This window comes from Chrysemys picta, chromosome 13 (assembly GCF_011386835.1).
Source record: "Chrysemys picta bellii isolate R12L10 chromosome 13, ASM1138683v2, whole genome shotgun sequence".
NCBI classification, from domain to species: Eukaryota; Metazoa; Chordata; order Testudines; family Emydidae; genus Chrysemys; species Chrysemys picta.
Genome location: NC_088803.1, coordinates 20,407,776 through 20,429,269, shown reverse-complemented (window position 1 = coordinate 20,429,269; position 21,494 = coordinate 20,407,776). Strand labels below are relative to the sequence as shown.

General features: G+C 45.7%; 1 protein-coding gene and 1 pseudogene across 1 annotated transcript; one reads left to right on the top strand and one right to left on the bottom strand.

Annotated features, from left to right (window-relative positions):
• The first annotated feature begins 1,276 nt into the window (after window positions 1-1,276).
• On the top strand, window positions 1,277-2,218 carry LOC101949366 (olfactory receptor 12D1-like). Its single transcript, XM_065565126.1, has one exon. It carries the CDS (start codon window positions 1,277-1,279, stop codon window positions 2,216-2,218), a length of 942 nt encoding a protein of 313 aa, XP_065421198.1.
• Window positions 2,219-16,799: 14,581 nt separating this feature from the next.
• LOC135975167 (olfactory receptor 11L1-like) lies at window positions 16,800-18,818 on the bottom strand (annotated as a pseudogene).
• Window positions 18,819-21,494: the final 2,676 nt, after the last annotated feature.

The window sequence follows — 21,494 nt, the reverse complement described above, 5'->3', positions numbered from 1 at the left end:
TTTTCTGTCTTATTATATATCCCTTTCCTTATGATTCCCAACATTCTGTTCACTTTTTTGACTGCCACTGCACATTGAGTGGATGTTTTCAGAGAACTATCCACGATGACTCCGAGATCTATCTCTTGAGTGCTAACAGCTAATTTAGACCCCATTAGTTTATATGTATAGTTGGGATTCTGTTTTCCAATATGCATTACTTTGCATTTATCAACATTGAACTGCCCTAGATGTTTTAGAAAATCCCATCCTCAAGAAACAGGTCACATTAACCTGCTTTGGGGAAGTGAGGGCAGAAAATATTTTTTTTTATTTGACATCTATTCCTTTGAATTTTGTCTGGTACGTAAACAGCATGGCGATGAAGACCTTTTTAATCACCATAGATGGTCGCTTGGTTGGATGAATATGTATGGCAGTACATAAATAGATGGCTACATGGAAGTGTATGTATCACAATAGATAGATAGACAAGGGGGGTGAGGTAATATCTTTTATTGGACCAACCTCTCTTTGAGGATGAGGCCAGCTATACAGTGATCTATCAGTCCACATTCTCAGAGATAACCTGCACAACACTTTCAAAAGATGAGCCTGGGAGCATAAATTCATAACTCTGCTAGACATTAAAAATCTATGGTTTATTACAACTATCTGTAAGCCACTAACAATCCCCCCATCCCCATCTGTCTTCCTTTTCCCTTTCTGACCCTGCCTCAGGCAATGGCTGGTGGGGTGTTAATTGGCCACTTCACTTTGAAAGGTCCCTTGAAATATTTGTTAACAATTTATGCTAAACAAAGGTTTCCAACTTGTATTTAGCTGGGACACTCTGAGTACCTTTCCCAAACCCAAAGAGGATCTCTGTGTCAGCTCGAAAGCTTGTCTCTCTCACCAACAGAAATTGGTTCAATAAAAGATATCACCTCACTCACCTTGTCTCTCTAATATCCTGGGACAACCTGGCCATAGCAACACTGCATACAATAGATAGATAGATAGATAGATAGATAGATAGATAGATAGATCTGCAAAGTGGAGATGATCTGACACAGAGATACAGGGAGTTTCAGGGCTCATGTTACCCAGGGAGGAAATCTGCTCAAAGAAATGCTAGCAAAGCTGCTGAAATGTCCAGAGCTGCAAAGAGGGATAGGATGTTCATTTTTCATTAATTTATAAAAGAAATGGGCATCAGAATATCTAAAGCCCGATGAGAACCTCAGCCTCCGATTCATATGTCTCCTTTTTTCTCTTTGTTTTCCCCCCTGCAGCGATGGAGAACAGGACGGAGTTGAGCGAATTCATCCTCATGGGCCTGACCAATCTCCAGGGGTTGGAGCACTTTCTCTTCGCACTCTTCCTGCTTCTCTATGTGGCCAGCATGCTGGGTAATGGGGCCATAGTAGCCATGGCACTGATGGAGCCCCGGCTTCACACCCCCATGTACTTTTTCCTAGGGAATCTCTCCTGCCTGGACATCTGCTATTCCACAGTCACCATGCCCAAGATGCTGTCTGGTTTCCTCTCGGGATGCCAGACCATCTCTTTCGCTGGCTGCCTAGCCCAGCTCCACTTCTTCCACTTCCTGGGTAGCAGCGAGGCCGTGCTGCTGGCTGTCATGGGCTATGACCGCTATGTGGCCATCTGCAACCCACTGTGCTACAGGCTGGTCATGAGACAACGGGCCTGCCTGCTCCTGGCAACAGCCAGCTGGGTCACTGGCTTCCTGCACGCCCTGATGCACACGGTCATGACCTCCCAGCTGCAATTCTGTGGCCCCAGCCGTGTCCCCCACTTCTTCTGTGACATCAAGCCCCTGCTGAGCCTGGCCTGCGGCAGCACCCACCTCAACCTGACCCTGCTCAACATCGTCACTGGGGGCATTGTAGTCATCCCCTTTATCCTCACGCTCCTCTCCTACCTCTACATCATCTCCTTCCTGCTCCTGAAGGTCCAGTCATGGGAAAGCAGGAGAAAGGCCTTTTCCACATGCGCCTCCCACCTTACGGTGGTGTCTCTATTCTACGGGGGGGCCATCTTGACCTACTTGCCCCCCTCCTCCGGGGAATCTCCTGAATGGGACATGATGATTGTTCTCCTCTACAGTGTGGTCACTCCTGTCCTGAACCCTGTGATCTACACCCTGAGGAACAAGGAGGTGCAGTCTGCCCTGAGGAAAAACCTGCACAGAAAACTCTTCCCAGACAGAATATGAATAAAGGGAATGTTTTGACTCTGCCTCTGCTCTTCATGAGGACTGTGGGGGCTGGGAATATGGTGCAGGCATCACTGGGCGGTGAGTAATATAAGGAAGGGACTGTAGCTCCGTGGGCACTGGGGTGCACAGCGAAGGGACCATTTCATCTTTATACATGAGACACTAGGGATTGTAATGCAGGAACCATTGTGCACCGGCAATGTGAATATTGTGCATTGGTCAATACAATCCAGGGGCAATTGTCCATTGGATGCAGGGAATAGAGCATGGGGACTATTGGAGGGAAATAGAGTGTAGGGACAAAGCAATGGTCTGTCAAAGACCTGGATGACTCTCTGTTTCTTCCTCCAGCCTGAAGAACAGGTTAGATTAAATTTCTCCAGCTCTCTCTAGGACCCTTGTTCACCTCTTCCCTTGTCCTCTCTCCCCTCTCGTCTGATGCCCTGCACTGAGTACTTGAGGAAGGAAACATAGAAGCTTTCTGTGCTCATGCTATGCTCTTAGGGACTACCACATCCACCAGGTATTCCAGCACAGGACTTGCAGTAAGTTTTCATTGGTGCTGACTGGAATAGAAGAATTTCATTTGGGAAAAAAAATCAAAATTTTGACATTTGCTTTCATTCCTCATCAGAGCAAAACTTAGACTTTTAAATGTTTTCTGACCAGAGAGAGAGAGAGATCCCAGACAAAATAATGGAAAAACTAAAATTGGATTCAACTGATAAAGAATTGAATGATGGATATAATTAATGCCCATCATGTGGCTTTATGCAAAATAGATCTTGTCAAAGAAACTTGATTTAATTCTTTGAAGAGATTAGAAGTTTGGTTGGTAAATGTACTGCATAGATATAACAGACTTTGGTAATGCATTTAACTTAGTATGACAGAACATTGTGATTTAAAATGAGCACTATATAATATAAATAAAGCACACATTATTTTTTTTTTTAAACTGGCTTGCTGATAGATCTCAAAAATTAGTTGCTGGTGTAAATTATCATGGAATGGGGTGTTTCAAGTGGGGTTCTGCATTGATCAGTACTAGCCCCAATGCTATTCAACATTTGTACCAATGAGCTGGAATTCAATATGAAATCTCTGCTGATCCATGATCTGTGGATGAGACAAAGGTTGGTGAAGTGGTGTGAGCCGGACCCATTCAAACAAAATATATTTTAACACAGCCAAATGCAAAGTTATAAATGTAGGAACAAGGAACACAGGCCAGACCTACAGAATGGGAGATTGAAACCTGCAAAGCAGCATTCTACCTACAAGCAAAATGCTGAAAAGGATCTAGGAGTCATAGTGTGCAAGCAACTCAGTGTAAGCTCCAAGTGTCATGCTGTGGCAAAAAAAGGCTAATGTGATCCTTGGAAGTATAAACAGGAGAGTAGTAAGTAGGAGCAGAAAGCTGATTTTACCTCTGTATACCACATTGGTCAGACTGATTCTGGAATACGGCATAGAGTTCTCTTGCCCAAAATTTTAAAAGGATGTTGAAAAATTAGGGAGGGTGCACAAAAGTGACTGGAGGGCTTAGCTTATCCAAAAGAACGTTGAGAGGTGATTTGAGTACTGTTTATAAGTACCTTCATGGGGAAAAAATACAGGGTAGTAAAAGATGAGAAAGGCAAAACAAGAACCAATGGCTGGAAGGTGAAGCCAGACAAATTCAGATTATAAATAAGGCACAGATTTTAACAGTGAGGGTGATTAATCATTACAACAAACTACCAAGGGAAGTGGTGGATTCTTCATCTCTTGATGGCTTCAAATCATTGCTGGATGCGTTGCTGGAAGATATGCTTTCGACAAAAGCACGAGTTATTCTTAATCAATTAAAAGTTATTAGGCTAAGTAATACGCTTTGCCCCATTAGCCAGGGTCAGACCCATATTGCTTGTGCATATGGCACAACTGTTACAAACTAGCTGACCAGACCTGGTTTGAAATGGGAGTTTTTCTTCTCCTAGGTACACTGCTGGCCACAGATGATGAGCCCACCTACCCGATAGGGGCACAAAGGCAAAATGACTTGCCCACAGTCATGCAGGAACAGGAGTAGAACCCAGCTGTTCTGAGTCACAGTCTTGTTTCCTCTCCACTCTACTGTACCACAGCCCCCCCTCCTCCCCAAAATGTATTTATTTTACATTCTTTTCTAATTTCAGTGGCTATTAACTGGTGCCCATGTATCTTGGTCCATTACTTCAGTTGCTGCAAGCTAATGTAGCTCCAGGCTGGGATTTTCAAAGAAGCTTAAAGAATCCAATGAAATATTTGCACCTAATTCCCTCTTTTGAAAATTCCATCTCTATAGACTTGTGAAAGATCAAACAGTCAGTTTGTACTAGAGCCACAAGGTGAAAGGAGAAATCTTTGTCCAGTGCTTTATCCCCCAAAACAGTCTTCTTCCTAGACAGATACGTAAGTGGTCTTATCTTTTTAAAATGCAACACGTTAGAATAAATGGCAGTTAAGTGTCTGGACATATTTGAAAATCCACCTAGACACACACCCGCATCTTTAGAGCCTTTAATAATTTGGTACTTAGGAATCTAATCACTTTCAGAATCATTGCGACTTAGGAATTGAAATATCCTGGCACTTTAGAAATGCAAAATTAAGCATATTATAGTTATTGAGAGCTAGCCACTGAGGCATATTTGAAAACACAGTTAGACACCTAAATGCATCTTTAGAAATTTTAAAATTCTGGCCTGTGGGAATCTAACTAACTTTGTAAGTCATTAGGATTTACGAACTTAAGGGTACATCTACACAGCGATAAAGCCGGGTCTCAGAGCCAGGACTCCAGCCTGAGTCCTAATGTCCAAACTGCAATTTTATACCCCTACAGCCCAAGTTCTGCAAACATGAGTCAGCTGACCCGGGCCAGCCACTGGCCTTTTATTGCAACACGGACATACCCTAACTCACTTAGATGCTTTTGAAAGATTGTGGCTCTTTCCAAATCCAGAATGAAATAGCAATATCTCAGCCTATCTTTATTATTTTTTCACCTAAAATTGAAATGATCTTTAGGATAAAGAGATGTTTCACCAGAAATCATCCATGTCAATTAATTATTTTGTTTCAACATTCAGGAATCAATGTAGGAACATACACACCACTAATCACTGCATAACACAAATAACAAACAAAAATTATAAAGACCTGTTCAATCATACCAAATATAAAATTGTATAGGAAGCCCTGACTCCAAGGTGAGAAACAAAATATTTTGACAACCAGAAACCACCCAAAGGCATCCCAGACCAATGTGATGTAAAAAGTAGCATTTTCCCTGCTTAGAGAAGAGAAGGAGAGAAAACATGTAGCTAAAATCTTGAATTCCACTGTGTGAATGCAGAGCACATGAGACTTATGATTCCAGTTGAGGCAATAGTAAGTGTCAACTCTAATCAACTAGGAATGCAGCCAACCCAAAACGTAGCATGTCTTCATGTTCCCCAAAGAAACTCCCATTAGCATGAGTTAGGGACAACCTAAATGCTAACTGCCTTGCTAGTTGTGACGGAGGTCCCAGGGAAGCCAACTGAGGTCACTCAATTAGGATGAAGTGCAAAGAATGGGGTAGACAATCCCCAAAGCTGGCAGATATTCCAGTACATACATTTACCAAGCTAGCACAAAATAGCTTCTATAATACCTCACTGGTTACCCAGAAGCCAACATCACAGTTCCCTTAAAGTGACCCAGCCTCAGGCCTCCACCCAGACACCCAGGTCAAATATGATGAGGATTACTGAAAATCTAATTCATCATATAAAAAAGTTCTACCAATCCCAAGGGATCAGACACATTACCTCCCAGGTTAATGAATATTCCAGATCTTACCCAAATACACGCTTACAGCCAATTCTTATTAACTAAACTAAAATTAATTAAAAAAGAAAAGTTACATAGAGAGCATTGGCAAAAAGATAAATATACATACAGATATGAGTATAATTCTTGAGATTCATATTCCTTGGGGCCACAGAAATGTAATTGTGACATTAAGTATATTACTATGGCAGTTGTCAGAAATGAACTCATCCAGGACACAGCTGCTAGCTGCAGGCAGATTCTGCCATTCATAAGAGCAGTGTAGTGTAGTGGTTTGCATATTGCTAAATACCGGTCATAGGACATCATGGATAAGAAAGAACATTCAACTGCTACCAGGAAACCAAAGAAATAAAATTGAGTGATGCAGTCACTAACAGAAATGATTCTGTCCCCAGTCAGGAGACCAGCCAGCAGTCTGGGCAGGACTGTGGAGGTGTAGCAGATCTCCAAGCAGGACAGGTTCCCCAGGAAGAAGTACATGGGGCTGTGAAGGTGCTGATCAGCCACAACTAGTATGTTGAATGAGAATGTTCCCGGCCACAGTGACAATGTAGATCACTAGAAACTGCAGGAAGAGAAGAATCTGCATTTCACAGAGATTCCCAAATCCAAGGAGGATGAACTCTGTGATATATGTTTCATTTTTGCCTTCTCCTTTCTCCAAGAGCTGTCTACAGGTTCCATATTCCTCCATTTTCCATGAGATTTATCTAGTGGTAAATAAAATAATGAGCATTGAAAGGGATTTATGTACAATTGAACTGGGTAAATTTCCAGCCATTTAATTCCGGAAAAGTTCAAAGTGCAAACGGAGATCATATATATAAACTTTCACAGAGCCAAGACACTGCTTTAATCTCAGATTTTACACAAGGCTTTGGAATAGAGATTCCCTACTTGGCACGTCCAAAGTGCACTACTCTGTTAATTTATCACTTTTCTGTTCCCAAGTTCTTTCATTCATAGATGCATAGTGTGACATTCCTCTGGTGTTATCTGGACCAGTGATCAGCTAGGTCAGTCCAGTCCTTGACTCTGGGAGCCAGCCTTGCCCTGCTCTTCTGGGAGAACCCCCACTCCCTTTTTCACGCAGAGTCTCAAGCATGTAAGCTGCTCACAGCTATGTAAGTGAGCACTTTTAGCCAGCCATTGCTTGGATTGTGTACCCAAATCACACTCACCACACAACCCTAGGAACCTCCATCTTGCAGTGCATAGATTTAAAGGCCACATAGAACAGAATATTGCAAGCCATTGAAATTTCCTTGAAGTAACTCTTGTTTGAACTAGAGCACATATTTTGGGAAAAAATAGCCAGAAGGCAGTACTATGATCATCTGTCTGACTCCCTGTATTCAATGAACCAAAACACTTCCCAAATTAACCTTGAACAGAGCCGAATAACTTGTGTTTCTGCAAAACACATGTGACAAAGTGGGAAATATCTGCATTATATTGTATCAGTTTTGTGCATAGACATGTGTGATAGTGTACAATGAAATGCTTGCTACGAAGGTGAGATCAAAGGGCTTGTTAGGAGAACCAGATGGAAATAAAAATCAATTACCTCAGTAAGAAGCATCCCAGCAAACACTCACACACAAGAGCCAGGTTACTAGTCAGCAAAGTCACAGTTGCTTTTGCCAAGGCTGGAAGGAGAGAGATCAAAAGACACTGGTCAAATAAAGCACTCACCATGAGACACCGAGAGAGGGTCTGTGTGGATGCAATTATCCCTCAGACACAGAAGTGGGATCTGGAAGAGCCCAAACTATGGCTAGAGTGTTTAAAGTTAGGTGAGACAAGAAGCATCTGTGACTTTTTCTTCTTTTAACCTATTTTCCTCAATGCTGTGTTTCCTTGGGCAAATAAACCCCACTCTGTTTTGAAGAAGCTGGTCCTGTTTCACGGCAAACTCACTCTGTCATAAGCTCTGGGAGAGAAATCTATAGCAGGGCCAAACTCCACTTAGACCGGCTGAGGTAACATTGCTGGCACCAAAGGGGTGGTAACCCTGAGAGTCACAGGATCCCAGCCAATGGAAGGGGAAGCACAGGCCTGTCACTTGAAAGGGGTGCACTCAGGGGACTGGAGAAGGGTCCAAGAAGGCACAGCCTGCCCAGAGACCAGGAGAGCAAGCCCTGCAAAATGGCAGCCAATTTTGATTTTGAAGACATCAAGAGATGGAGAATCCACCACTTCCCTTGGCCCTTTTTTCCAATGATTAATCACCCTCACTGTTCATAATGTCTGCCTTATTTCTAAATTGAAAATTTTCTGGCTTCAGCTTGGAAACTGGTGGGCTTTGTTCTGCCTTTGTCTGCTAGATTAACTAACCCTTTAGTATGTGGTATTTTCTTCCCATGAAGGTACTTACCCCCTGTAATCAAATTGTTTCTCAGTCTTCTTTCTGAGAAGATAAGCATTTTGAGCTCCTTACCCCTCACTGTAAGGCATTTTCTCCAGCCCTTCACACATTGTTGTGGCTCTTTTCTGCAGCCTCTCTAATTTCTCCAATGTCCTTTTTAAAATGTGGACATACACTAGAACTGGACGTAGTTACGTCTCACCAATGCCTAAGAGAGAGAGAAAATTATCTCTCTCCTCCTCCTCCTCATCACTCCGCTGTTGATTCATCATAGGATCACACTAGCGCTTTCTGACACAGGATCACACTGGGAGCTCATGTAAAGTTTCTCCTCCACTACGACCCCTAAACTAGCTCTGATCGTCATTGGGGACACACACAGAAGCTTTCCCAGAGACGGACACACATGATGGTATCATGCTAGTGATGGAGACAAGGCAGTGACACTGACTAACAGCAAAGAGAAGATGACTCTGCCCTGTGCACAAAGGGAAAACCCCAAGAGGATGTGCACAGAACCTTCTCATGCTTATCCCCTCAGCGAATCACCTACAAACCCAGGGACACATTCCACCCGCAGCTGTAACTTGTAACCCAGCTCATTTGTGTGAGTCTGCTGGCAGGGAACTGCAGACTGATTCTGTGCTGCAATATTTACAGTCACTCTTTGTAGTGTCTCAGTCAGAGGTGAAAGTAAGCCGGTACAGTCCGGTACGGCATACCGGCAAGAGCCAGTACGCCGTGCCGGACCGCACCGGCTTCTGCGGGCAGGATTTAAAGGGTTCTGGGCTCCCAGCAGCAGCAGGGAGCCCAGAGCCCTTTCAATCCCGCCTGCAGCTGGGCAGCCGGGCTGGGGCCGGGATTTAAAGAGCTCAGAGCTCCCGCCACTGCGGGGAGCCCAGAGCCTTTTAAATCCCGCCCATGGCTCGGCAGCCGGGCTGGGGCTGGGATTTAAAGGGCCGGGAGCTCCTGCCACAGCGGGGAGCCCAGAGCCCTTTACATCCCGCCTGTGGCTCAGCGGCCGGGCTGGGGCCGGGATTTAAAGGGCTCAGATCTCCCCGCTGCAGCTTGTTTGTTTGAAAAGTGTGAATTGGGAGTGCTTTGTTCCAGGTGGGCCTTGAGTGGGCCTGACTGGTATATAAGGGCAGTCAGCAGCGAACCAGCTGAGCGGCGAACAGCAGAGGCTAACAGCGGGAGTTTGCCTGGGAGTTCACTTGGGGGGAGCGCACTGAGGCTTTCATCTGCAGGTTTCTCTGAGTAGTTCCTGCAACAGTTGAGGAAGCTCTTAAGAGGACGGTGATATGGAAGTTGAGCGATCAGCTGTTGTAACCTGCACAGGTTGTGCCATGTTTGTCTTTCTTCCACAGGACAGAAGCGACTTTGTCTGTACAAAGTGCAAGCTGGTCTCCATGTTGGAAGAGAAGGTTCGAGGGCTGGAGAAACGAGTGTCGACTCTGCGTTGCATAAGGGAAAATGAAGATTTCCTGGACAGACGTCAGGAGATGCTTCTATGGCCACAATGTTCTGAAGATTCAGAGCAGGCGCAGCAGGGACAGAAGGATTGTGAGGAGGTTTGGCAGCATGTGACCTCCAGAAGGAGAAAGAGGAGCGTCCATGCACCAGCAATGGAGATACAGGTGAGCAATTGTTTCCATGTTCTCTCTACAGGTACTAATGCGGAGAGTGGACTAGATGACCCATCTGAGGCAAGGGAGCAGAAGGAGACTCCACCGATTGGAAGGCAAAAGATGCACTGTCCTAGGGATGGGGGTTCCACTACCACCACTCCCAAGAGGAGGAGGAGGGTGGTGGTGGTCGGGGACTCCCTCCTCAGGGGGACTGAGTCATCTATCTGCCGCCCCGACCGGGAAAACCGAGAGGTCTGCTGATTGCCAGGAGCTAGGATACACGATGTGACGGAGGGACTGCCGAGACTCATCAAGCCCTCTGATCGCTACCCCTTCCTGCTTCTCCACGTGGGCACCAATGATACTGCCAAGAATGACCTTGAGCAGATCACTGCAGACTATGTGGCTCTGGGAAGAAGGATAAAGGAGTTTGAGGCGCAAGTGGTGTTCTCGTCCATCCTCCCTGTGCAAGGAAAAGGCCAGGGTAGAGACCGTCGAATCGTGGAAGTCAACGAATGGCTACGCAGGTGGTGTCGGAGAGAAGGCTTTGGATTCTTAGACCATGGGATGGTGTTCCAAGAAGGAGGAGAGCTAGGCAGAGACGGGCTCCACCTAACGAAGAGAGGGAAGAGCATCTTCGCCAGCAGGCTGGCTAACCTAGTGAGGAGGGCTTTAAACTAGGTTCACCGGGGGAAGGAGACCAAAGCCCTGAGGTAAGTGCGGAAATGGGATCCTGGGAGGAAGCACAAGCAGGAGAGCGCAAGAGGGGAGGACTCCTGTCTCATGCTGAGAAAGAGGGACGATCGATGAGTTATCTTAAGTGCCTATACACAAATGCAAGAAGCCTGGGAAACAAGCAGGGAGAACTGGAAGTCCTGGCACAGTCAGGGAACTATGATGTGATTGGAATAACAGAGACTTGGTGGGATAACTCACATGACTGGAGTACTGTCATGGATGGATATAAACTGTTCAGGAAGGACAGGCAGGGCAGAAAAGGTGGGGGAGTTGCGTTGTATGTAAGAGAGGAGTATGACTGCTCAGAGCTCCAGTATGAAACTGCAGAAAAACCTGAGAGTCTCTGGATAAAGTTGAGAAGTGTGAGCAACAAGGGTGATGTCATGGTTGGAGTCTGCTATAGACCACCAGACCAGGGGGATGAGGTGGACGAGGCTTTCTTCTGGCAACTAGCAGAAGTTGCTAGATCGCAGGCCCTGGTTCTCATGGGAGACTTTAATCACCCTGATATCTGCTGGGAGAGCAATACAGCGGTGCACAGGCAATCCAGGAAATTTTTGGATAGTGTAGGGGACAATTTCCTGGTGCAAGTGCTGGAGGAACCAACTAGGGGCAAAGCTTTTCTTGACCTGCTACTCACAAACAGGGAAGAACTAGTAGGGGAAGCAAAAGTGGATGGGAACCTGGGAGGCAGTGACCATGAGAAGGTCGAGTTCAGGATCCTGACACAAGGAAGAAAGGAGAGCAGCAGAATACGGACCCTGGACTTCAGAAAAGCAGACTTTGACTCCCTCAGGGAACAGATGGGCAGGATCCCCTGGGAGAATAACATGAAGGGCAAAGGGGTCCAGTAGAGCTGGCTGTATTTTAAAGAATCCTTATTGAGGTTGCAGGAACAAACCATCCCGATGTGTAGAAAGAATAGTAAATATGGCAGGCGACCAGCTTGGCTAAACAGTGAAATCCTTGCTGATCTTAAATGCAAAAAAGAAGCTTACAAGAAGTGGAAGATTGGACAAATGACCAGGGAGGAGTATAAAAATATTGCTCAGGCGTGCAGGAGTGAAATCAGGAAGGCCAAATCACACTTGGAGTTGCAGTTAGCAAGAGATGTTAAGAGTAACAAGAAGGGTTTCTTCAGGTATGTTAGCAACAAGAAGAAAATCAAGGAAAGTGTGGGCCCCTTACTGAATGTGGGAGGCAACCTAGTGACCGAGGATGTGGAAAAAGCTAATGTACTCAATGATTTTTTTGCCTCTGTCTTCACGCACAAGGTCAGCTCCCAGATTGCTGCACTGGGCAGTACAGCATGGGGAGAAGGTGACCAACCCTCTGTGGAGAAAGAAGTGGTTCGGGACTATTTAGAAAAACTGGACGTGCACAAGTCCATGGGGCCGGATGCGCTGCATTCGAGGGTGCTAAAGGAGTTGGCGGGTGAGATTGCAGAGCCATTAGCCATTATTTTTGAAAACTCATGGCGATCAGGGGAGGTCCCAGATGACTGGAAAAAGGCTAATGTAGTGCCCATCTTTAAAAAAGGGAAGGAGGAGGATCCGGGGAACTACAGGCCAGTCAGCCTCACCTCAGTCCCTGGAAAAATCATGGAACAGGTCCTCAAGGAATCAATTATGAAACATTTAGAGGAGAGGAAAGTGATCAGGAACAGTCAGCATGGATTCACGAAGGGGAAGTCGTGCCTGACTAACCTAATTGCCTTCTATGATGAGATAACTGGCTCTGTGGATGAGGGGAAAGCAGTGGATGTGTTATTCCTTGACTTTAGCAAAGCTTTTGATACGGTCTCCCACAGTATTCTTGCCGCCAAGTTAAAGAAGTATGGGCTGGATGAATGGACTGTAAGGTGGAGAGAAAGCTGGCTAGATCGTCGGGCTCAACGGGTAGTGATCAATGGCTCCATGTCTAGTTGGAGCCGGTTTCAAGCGGAGTGCCCCAAGGGTCGGTCCTGGGGCCGGTTTTGTTTAATATCTTTATTAATGATCAGGAGGATGGTGTGGACTGCACTCTCAGCAAGTTTGCAGATGACACTAAACTAGGAGGCGTGGTAGATACACTAGAGGGTAGGGATCGGATACAGAGGGACCTAGACAAATTAGAGGATTGGGCCGAAAAAAACCTGATGAGGTTCAACAAGGACAAGTGCAGAGTCCTGCACTTAGGACGGAAGAATCCCATGCTCTGCTACAGACTAGGGACCGAATGGCTAGGTAGCAGTTCTGCAGAAAAGGACCTAGGGGTTACAGTGGACGAGAAGCTGGATATGAGTCAACAGTGTGCTCTTGTTGCCAAGAAGGCTAACGGCATTTTGGGCTGTATAAGTAGGGGCATTGCCAGCAGATCGAGGGACGTGATCGTTCCCCTTTATTCGACATTGGTGAGGCCTCATCTGGAATTCTGTGTCCAGTTTTGGGCCCCACACTACAAGAAGGATGTGGAAAAATTGGAAAGAGTCCAGTGGAGGGCAACAAAAATGATTAGGGGTCTGGAGCACATGACTTATGAGGAGAGGCTGAGGGAACTGGGATTGTTTAGTCTCCAGAAGAGAAGAATGAGGGGGGATTTGATAGCAGCCTTCAACTACCTGAAGGGGGGTTCCAAAGAGGATGGAGCTCGGCTGTTCTCAGTGGTGGCAGATGACAGAACAAGGAGCAATGGTCTCAAGTTGCAGTGGGGGAGGTCCAGGTTGGATATCAGGAAAAACTATTTCACTAGGAGGGTGGTGAAACACTGGAATGCGTTACCTAGGGAGGTGGTGGAGTCTCCTTCCTTAGAGGTTTTTAAGGCCCGGCTTGACAAAGCCCTGTCTGGGATGATTTAGCTGGGAATTGGTCCTGCTTTGAGCAGGGGGTTGGACTAGATGACCTCTTGAGGTCCCTTCCAACTCTGATATTCTATGATTCTATGATTCTATCCCGCCGGTGGCTCTGCAGCCAGGCTGGGGCCGGGATTCAATGGGCTCAGAGCTCCATGGCGGCCGAGCCCAGGCCCTTTAATTTGCCCCTGAGCCCAGGGGCTCCCAGCCACCTCTGAAGCTGGGAGCCCCCAGTTGATTTAAAGGCCTCGGGGCTCCAAGCCACAGCCGGTGCCCCAGGTCCTTTAAATCTTGAGAAGCGCCGCCTCTTCCGGATGAGGCCCCGCCCCCTCAGGACTCCGGCAGTACCGGTAAGTCCTGAAAGTTACTTTCACCCCTGGTTTCAGTTCAGCAATAGTAGGAGCAGTGCTGAGACATATCAAGGGGATAATGGGGAATGATACAGAACAGTAAATGTACAAGGGAAATGTGCACTTGATAGGCAGTTCAGCCTGCTCTGCTTCCCAATATACCAGGGTTTTCTCCCTAACATCCCCAGGATTTGATGCAGGAATGATCCGATTTACCTTTGAGGCTCAGCATGAAGTGGCAATCTCTCCATTGATGGTGACTTGGTGTGGGGATCGGGATCCAGATTCCACCATCGCTCTGCTCGCCTCAGTGTCTCAGACAATCCCATTCACTCTGCAAGGACATCGACATTTTACTGTTGGGCTGTGCTGCTCTTGTGTACGATGCACAGAAACTTAGTGCTGCCTCTTCTGGATTCTTACAGGGCTTACAGGGGACAGCAGCCTCATCCTCTCCTTGACAGCTGTTGGGATCTCCCTTGTGGCTGAGGATAATGATCATTACTCAATTGTCCTCAAAGGGGTATTAAATCCTATTTTGCCTGTTAAAACAGCATAAACATCATAGCCATAGCAATTCCTGTTCAAACCTCCAGGGAATCTCTCTTTTCATCATGCCCTGTCAGTGGCAGATTTAGAGGTAGTGGGGCCCTGTGCTCAGTTTCATTTTTGGTGCCCCTCCTTGGGACCCAGGCAAGAAAAAGAACATTCTATCTTCTCTCCCTCCCACCCCCATTTTTCATTCTTTTTTTCTTCATCCTCCACCTATAAGTAATAGGAAGTAAATGAAAATAAAGTGAGGTACCTTGATTGTTTTGTAGTCTAACTTATTTTTCCACAGACCACTCAAAAATCGCTGAGGGTCTCGGCGGACCACTTAATGATCTTTCCAAATATTGTGTGTACCATTAGCTAATTATTGTGAAGCGCTTTGGATAAGAGCGCTTTATACAAAACAATTGTAAAAAAATATTGGGGTGCGGGGTCTGGCCAGGACTTAGAGTGCGGGAGAGGGCTCAGGGCTGGCGGTGTAGGGTCTGGGAGGAAGCTAGGGTGCAGGAGTAGACTGGGGGTTGGGTTGCAGGGTCTGGCCAGGAGTTAGGGTGCGGGAGGGGGCTCAGGGCTGGTATAGGGGGTTGAGATGTGGAGAACTTATCTGGGGCAGCTCCCATTTGTTGCGACAGGTGCAGGTGGGGATGTAGGGGGGAGGGTGCAGGAGCCCCCATTTCGTGCTCAGGGTGGGGATGGGGGGTTCAGGAGTCAGAGCATGGGGTGTGTGGGTACTCCCAGCCCCCTGCCCTGAGTGGCTCACAACAGGGGGCTGGGGGGAGGGATGTGTAGGGGGACTGCAGGGGGCCCGCCTTTGCTCCACCTTGACCCGATTCCACCCCCTTCCCCAAGGCCCAGCCCCTGCAACCACCTCTTCCCCACCTCCTCCCCCAAGCGCACTGCAGCCCCGCTCCTCCCCCCCTCTCCCAGAGTGCCCTCAGCACCAGCAAACAGCTATTCGGTGGGGGGGGGCAGTACTGGGAGGGACAGGGAAGAGCAGGAACATGGCATGCTCAGGGGAGGGGCGGGGAAGAGGTGGGGGAGGGGGAAGCTTGACTGCTGGTAGGGGCAGAGCCTGCAGCAGGAGCCCCAGGAGCCGGCAGGACCAAGCTTCTGCCCCTGAAACTGCCTGGCCCTGGGGCCCCCTGTCCTTGGGGAGCGGGGGACGTGCCAGGGCACCCTGTGTTTTACTGTAAATCCACCTCTGTGCCCTGTATGTGTGTCAGTCAGGAGTCCAAGGCTTAGGCAGATTTATATATACACCTAGACACTTATCCGCATCTTTAAAACATTTAAAAAGTTCACCCTTAGGATTCCAATTAAGCTGCAAAGTCACTAGTGCTCAGGTTCCTAAGTCATGTACGTGTTTTGAAAGTTTGAGGCAGAATTAAATAGCAGTTTCTCCACACATATTTATTATTTTTTCACCTGACACTGAAATGATCTTTAGGATAACGAGCTGTTTCACCAGAAATCATTTGTGTCGATTCATTATTTTATTCAACATGCAGGAATCCATTTAGGATCTTATGAACCTTCTGATCATTGCAAGATAACACATGTAACAAACAAATTTATAAAGACTGATCAAATCTATCCCAACTATAAAATTGCATAGGATGTCCTGGTACCAAAGTGAGTGACAAAATATTTAAAAAACCCAATACCACCCATCGGGATCCAAGGGCAGTGCTCTGTAAAATACAGTTTTCTCAACTCAGGCCTTGGCTACACTTACCCGCTAGTTCGGCGGCTGGCAATCGAACTTCTGGGTTCGACTTATCGCGTCTAGTCTGGACGCGATAAGTCGAACCCGGAAGTGCTCGCCGTCGACTGCGGTACTCCAGCTCGGCGAGAGGAGTACCGCGGAGTCGACGGGGGAGCCTGCCTGCCGAGTGTGGACCAAGGTAAGTTCGAACTAAGGTACTTCGACTTCAGCTACGTTATTCACGTAGCTGAAGTTGCGTACCTTAGTTCGAATTAGGGGGGTAGTGTAGACCAAGCCTCAGTCAGAGCAAAGAAACACATGAAATTCGTAACTAAAACCTTGAATTTCAGTCACTGGAATTCAGAGCACAGGAGAGCTATGATTCCAGCTGGGGCAGGAGTAAGTATCAGCTCTAATCAACTAGGAACTCAGCCATCCCAAACTTAGCATGTACCCATGTTACCCAAGAAAACTCACATTGCCATGAGCTATGGGCCACCTAGATGTTAACTGCTTTACTAGTTTTCCCAGATTGATTAATTCTCATATCAGGCACTCCTTCTGGTTTTCTGTGAGCATCATACATTTACTTATGACTTTTCTCAGAGTCTCCTTAATGTCTCTGTTCCTCAGGCTGTAGATGAGGGTGGCCAGGGGAGTCAGGACTGTGTAGAAGAGAGAGAAGACTTTGTTGAGGTCTCTATGTGTGTCAGTTTCTGGTAAAATATAGACAATAATTATGGTCCCATAGTACATTGTCACCATGATGAGGTGAGAGGAGCAGGTGGAAAATGCCTTTCTCCTCCCGGTGGTGGACGGGATTCTCAGGATGATGGAGATGATAAAAACGTAGGATGTCAGGGTTAATAGAAATGGGGTAAGGTGAATATGGAACAGAGTATAAAGGTCACCAATATGATCAGTCTGGTGTCACTGCAGGAGAGTGTAATCACTGTGGTGAAATCACAAAGGAAATGGTTAATTTCATTGGTGCCACAGAAATGTAACTGTGACATTAAACATGAAACTATAATATTTGGCATAAATCCACTCATCCAGAACACAGCTGCTAATTGCAGGCAAGTTCTGCCATTCATAAGACCAGTGTAGTTTAGTGGTTTGCATATGGCTAAATACCAGTCATAGGACATTACTGCTAGGAGGTTACATTCTGAAGCTGCAAGACAACCAAAGAAATAATATTGTACAATGCACCCTAGAACAGAAATGATTCTGTCCCCAGTCAGGAGACTGGCCAGCATCCTGGGCAGGATGGTGGAGCTGTAGCTGGTCTCTAAGCAGGAAGAAGTACATGGGGGTGTGAAGGTGCTGATCAGCCACAACTAGCACAGCAATGAGGATGTTCCCGGCCATGGTTACAATGTAGATCACTAGAAATAGTATGAAGAGAAGAATTTGCAGCTCCAAGAGATTGCCGAATCACAGAAGGATGAATTCTGTGATAGATGTTTGATTTTCTGCTTGTCCTGGAGCCATGAGCTGGACATAGATTCCCTCTTTCTCCATTCTCAATAAAATTTTCTAACAAGAGACAAAAAATAATGAGCATTGAAAGAGTTTGCTGTGCAACTGGACTTGGTAGATTTCCATTTATTTGATTCTAGGAAAGTTCAAAGTGCAAACAGAGAGTATAATTTACATGATCTCACAGAGCCAAGTAACTGCTTTGGTCTGAGATTCCCTATTCCCTATTTTCCTGCCTAAATGGGCAGGAATACTGTTAATTTATGAGTCTTCTGCCTCCAACTTTTTTCATTCATGGATCCCTACTTTTTAAGGCTAGACAGGACTATATATTTACGGTTGGTAGATATTTTTTAATAAACAATTTCCATGGATAATATCAAGGTTTATTTTTTCCTATTTGAATTACATAATCTATTTTAGATAAAATAGCCTGAAAGGATCATTGTGATTATGTAGCTTGTTCTCCTGTATATCCTTGCACTTCTCCAGTTACTGCTGCATTCAGCCCAATATCTTGTGGTTGAGTAAAGTATTGACTAAATGGTGTAGCTATTGATTGACTATACTTGTGGTTCATTATTAAAAATGTTCAAAAGATAAAATGACCAAAGACAAAACAGTACAATATGAAAAGGAGACGTACCCTCTTTTTGAGAAGCAATTCTTACATTGCAGCATGTTCTCCTTACATAGAAGCTGTGCTTCAGAGATACATATTTCAGAAAGTTGTATTTATAGAATGATTTTACAAGTTAAAAACTCGCTACACATCATTAAAATCCAACATACCAGTTTGTAACAGTTCCTGAACTTGTACTCTTTTTTTGTACTTTTCTTATACTTCACTGTAATCGAGTCAATTTTCAATCTTTTTTCTAATCAATTTAACAATTTTAGCCCTTTAAATAACATTCTAAAGCATTTTCTCCACCCCACCCCCACATTTTTGTGGCTCTTTTCTTTCCCCTCTCCAATTTTTCAACATCCTTTCAAAACGGTAGACATCCACCAGGACTGGATGCAGTTTGGTCTCACCAATGCCCAGTAGAGAGGTAACATCAACTCTGTACTCATCACTCCCCTGTTTGTACATCTAAGGATCTCATTAGCCCCTAGTGTCATGGCATAACATGGGGAGGTCAGGTTGAATTGCTTGTACAATATGACCCCTAAACTTGCTGTGATGGTGGTGAGGGTCACAGAGCCGAGCTTCCCCAGAGAGGGTCACGAGTGGGATGGCATCATGTTAGTGCCCGAGACTAAGGAGTGACACTGATGAACAGCACAGATGGGAAGATGACTCTGCCCCATGCACAAAGGGAGCACCCCGAGCAGACTCCATAGATCCCTCTCACTCTAGTCCCCTCCGTGACTCTCCAGCAAACCATGGGGCACATTCTACCCCCAGCTGCACCCTGTCAACCAGCTCGTGTGTGTGAGTCCATTGGGGCCAGGGGGGAAGAGAGAATTGCAGGTGGATTCTGTGCTGCAATACTCAGGTACTCTCTGTCATGTCTCAGTTCAGCAATATTAGGAGAAGTGACATTATGCTGAAGCTGCTCTTGCTTTCTCGCCTGATGCACATTCTTGTGTGTGTTACACAGCACCTGGCTGCCGGCTGCTCTGAATTTTTACAGGGGTTATATGGGACAGCAGCCTCATCCTGGCTCCTGCTGCCATTCGGATCTCCCTTGAGGCTGCTGATAATGACAGTTTTAAACTTGCCCTCATGCGGGAAATAAATCCTGTCTTGCTTGTTAAAACTAACAACGGGGCCACTGCAATCCCCATTGAAACATCCAGGGATCCTCCCTTTTTGTCATGCCTTTTGTGGCATGTGTGTGTTAACAGACAACATGAATACTGGGTCTAGTTCTCACTGGCCCATCTCAAAAAGGATAGTGTGAAACTGGAAAAGGTTCAGAGAAGGGCAACAAAGGTGATCAAGGGTCAGTAGTCTGCCCTGAGGAAAAACCTGCACAGAAAACTCTTCCCAGACAGGATAAGGATAAAGGGAATGTTTTGTCTCTGCTTCTGCTCTTGATGAGGGCTATGGGGGCTGGAAATATAGTGCTGGCATCACTGGGCAGTGGGTAATCTAGGGAAGGAACCACAGGTCAGTGGGCATTGGAGTGCATAGCGAAGGGACCATTTTGTCTTTGTACATGAGTCACTAGGGATTGTAGGGCAGGAACCATTGTGCACCAGCAATGTTAATATTGTGCATTGCTCAATACAATCCAGGGGCCATTGTGCATTGGATGCAGGGTATAGAGCATAGGGACTATTGTGGGGAAATAGAGTGTAGGGACAAGCAATGGTCTGTCAAGGACCTGGATGACTCTCTGTTTCTTGCTCCAGCCTGAGGAACAGGTTAGATTAAATTTCTCCAGCTCTCTCTAGGATCCTTGTCCACCTCTTCCCTTGTCCTCTCTCCACTCTCATCTGATGCCCTGCACTTGAATACTTAAGGAAAGAAATGTTGAAGCTTTCTGTGCTCGTGCTATGCTCTTAGGGACTACCACATCCACCAGGTATTCCAGCACAGGACTTGCAGTAAGTTTTCACTGGTGCTGACTGGAATAGAAGAATTTCACTTGGAAAAAAAAATCGAAGTTTTGACATTTGCTTTCATTCCTCATTAGAAGAAAACTGAGACTTTTAATTTTTTTCTCACCAGAAAGAGAGAGATCCCAGACAAAATTATGAAAAAAAACTAATATTAGATTCGACTGATAAAGAATTGAATGATGGGTATAATTAATGCTCATCAAGTGCCTTTATGCAAAATAGATCTTGTCAAAGAAACTTGATTTAATTCTTTGAGGAGATTAGAAGTTTGGTTGGTAAAGGTACTGCATAGATGTAACAGACTTTGGTAATGCATTTAACTTAGTATGACAGAACATTGTGATTTAAAATGAGCACTATATAATATAAATAAAGCACCCATTATTTTTTTTTAAACTGGCTTGCTGATAGATCTCAAAAAGTAGTTGCTGATGTAAATTATCATGGAATGGGGGTGTTTCAAGTGGGGTTCTGCATTAATCAGTACTAGCGCCAATGCCATTCAATATTTGTACCAATGAGCTGGAATTCAGTATGAAATCTCTGCTGATCCATGAACTGTGGAAGACACAAAGGTTGGTGAAGTGGTGTGAGCCGGACCCATTCAAACAAAATATATTTTAACACAGCCAAATGCAAAGTTATAAATGTAGGAACAAGGAACACAGGCCAGACCTACAGAATGAGAGACTGAATCCTGCAAAGAAGTATCCTACCTACAAGCAAAGATGGACAAGCACAAGTCCATGGGTCAGGGTGGACTGCATCCGAGGGTGCTAAAGGAGTTGACGGATGTGATTGCAGAACCATTGGCCATTATCTTTGAAAACTCATGGCGATCAGGGGAGGTCCCGGATGACCGGAAAAAGGCTAATGTAGTGCCCATCTTTTAAAAAGAGAAGAAGGAGGATATGGGGAACTACAGGCCAGTCAGCCTCACCTCAGTCTCTGAAAAATCATGGAGCAGGTCCTTAAGGAATCAATTTTGAAGCACTTAGAGAAGAGGAAAGTGATCAGGAACAGTCAGCATGCATTCACAAAGGGCAAGTCATGACTGACTAACCTAATTGCCTTCTATGATGAGATAACTGGCTCTCTGGATGAATGGAAAACAGTGGATGTATTATTCCTTGACTTTAGCAAAGCTTTTGATAAGGTCTCCCACATTGCCAAAGGGTA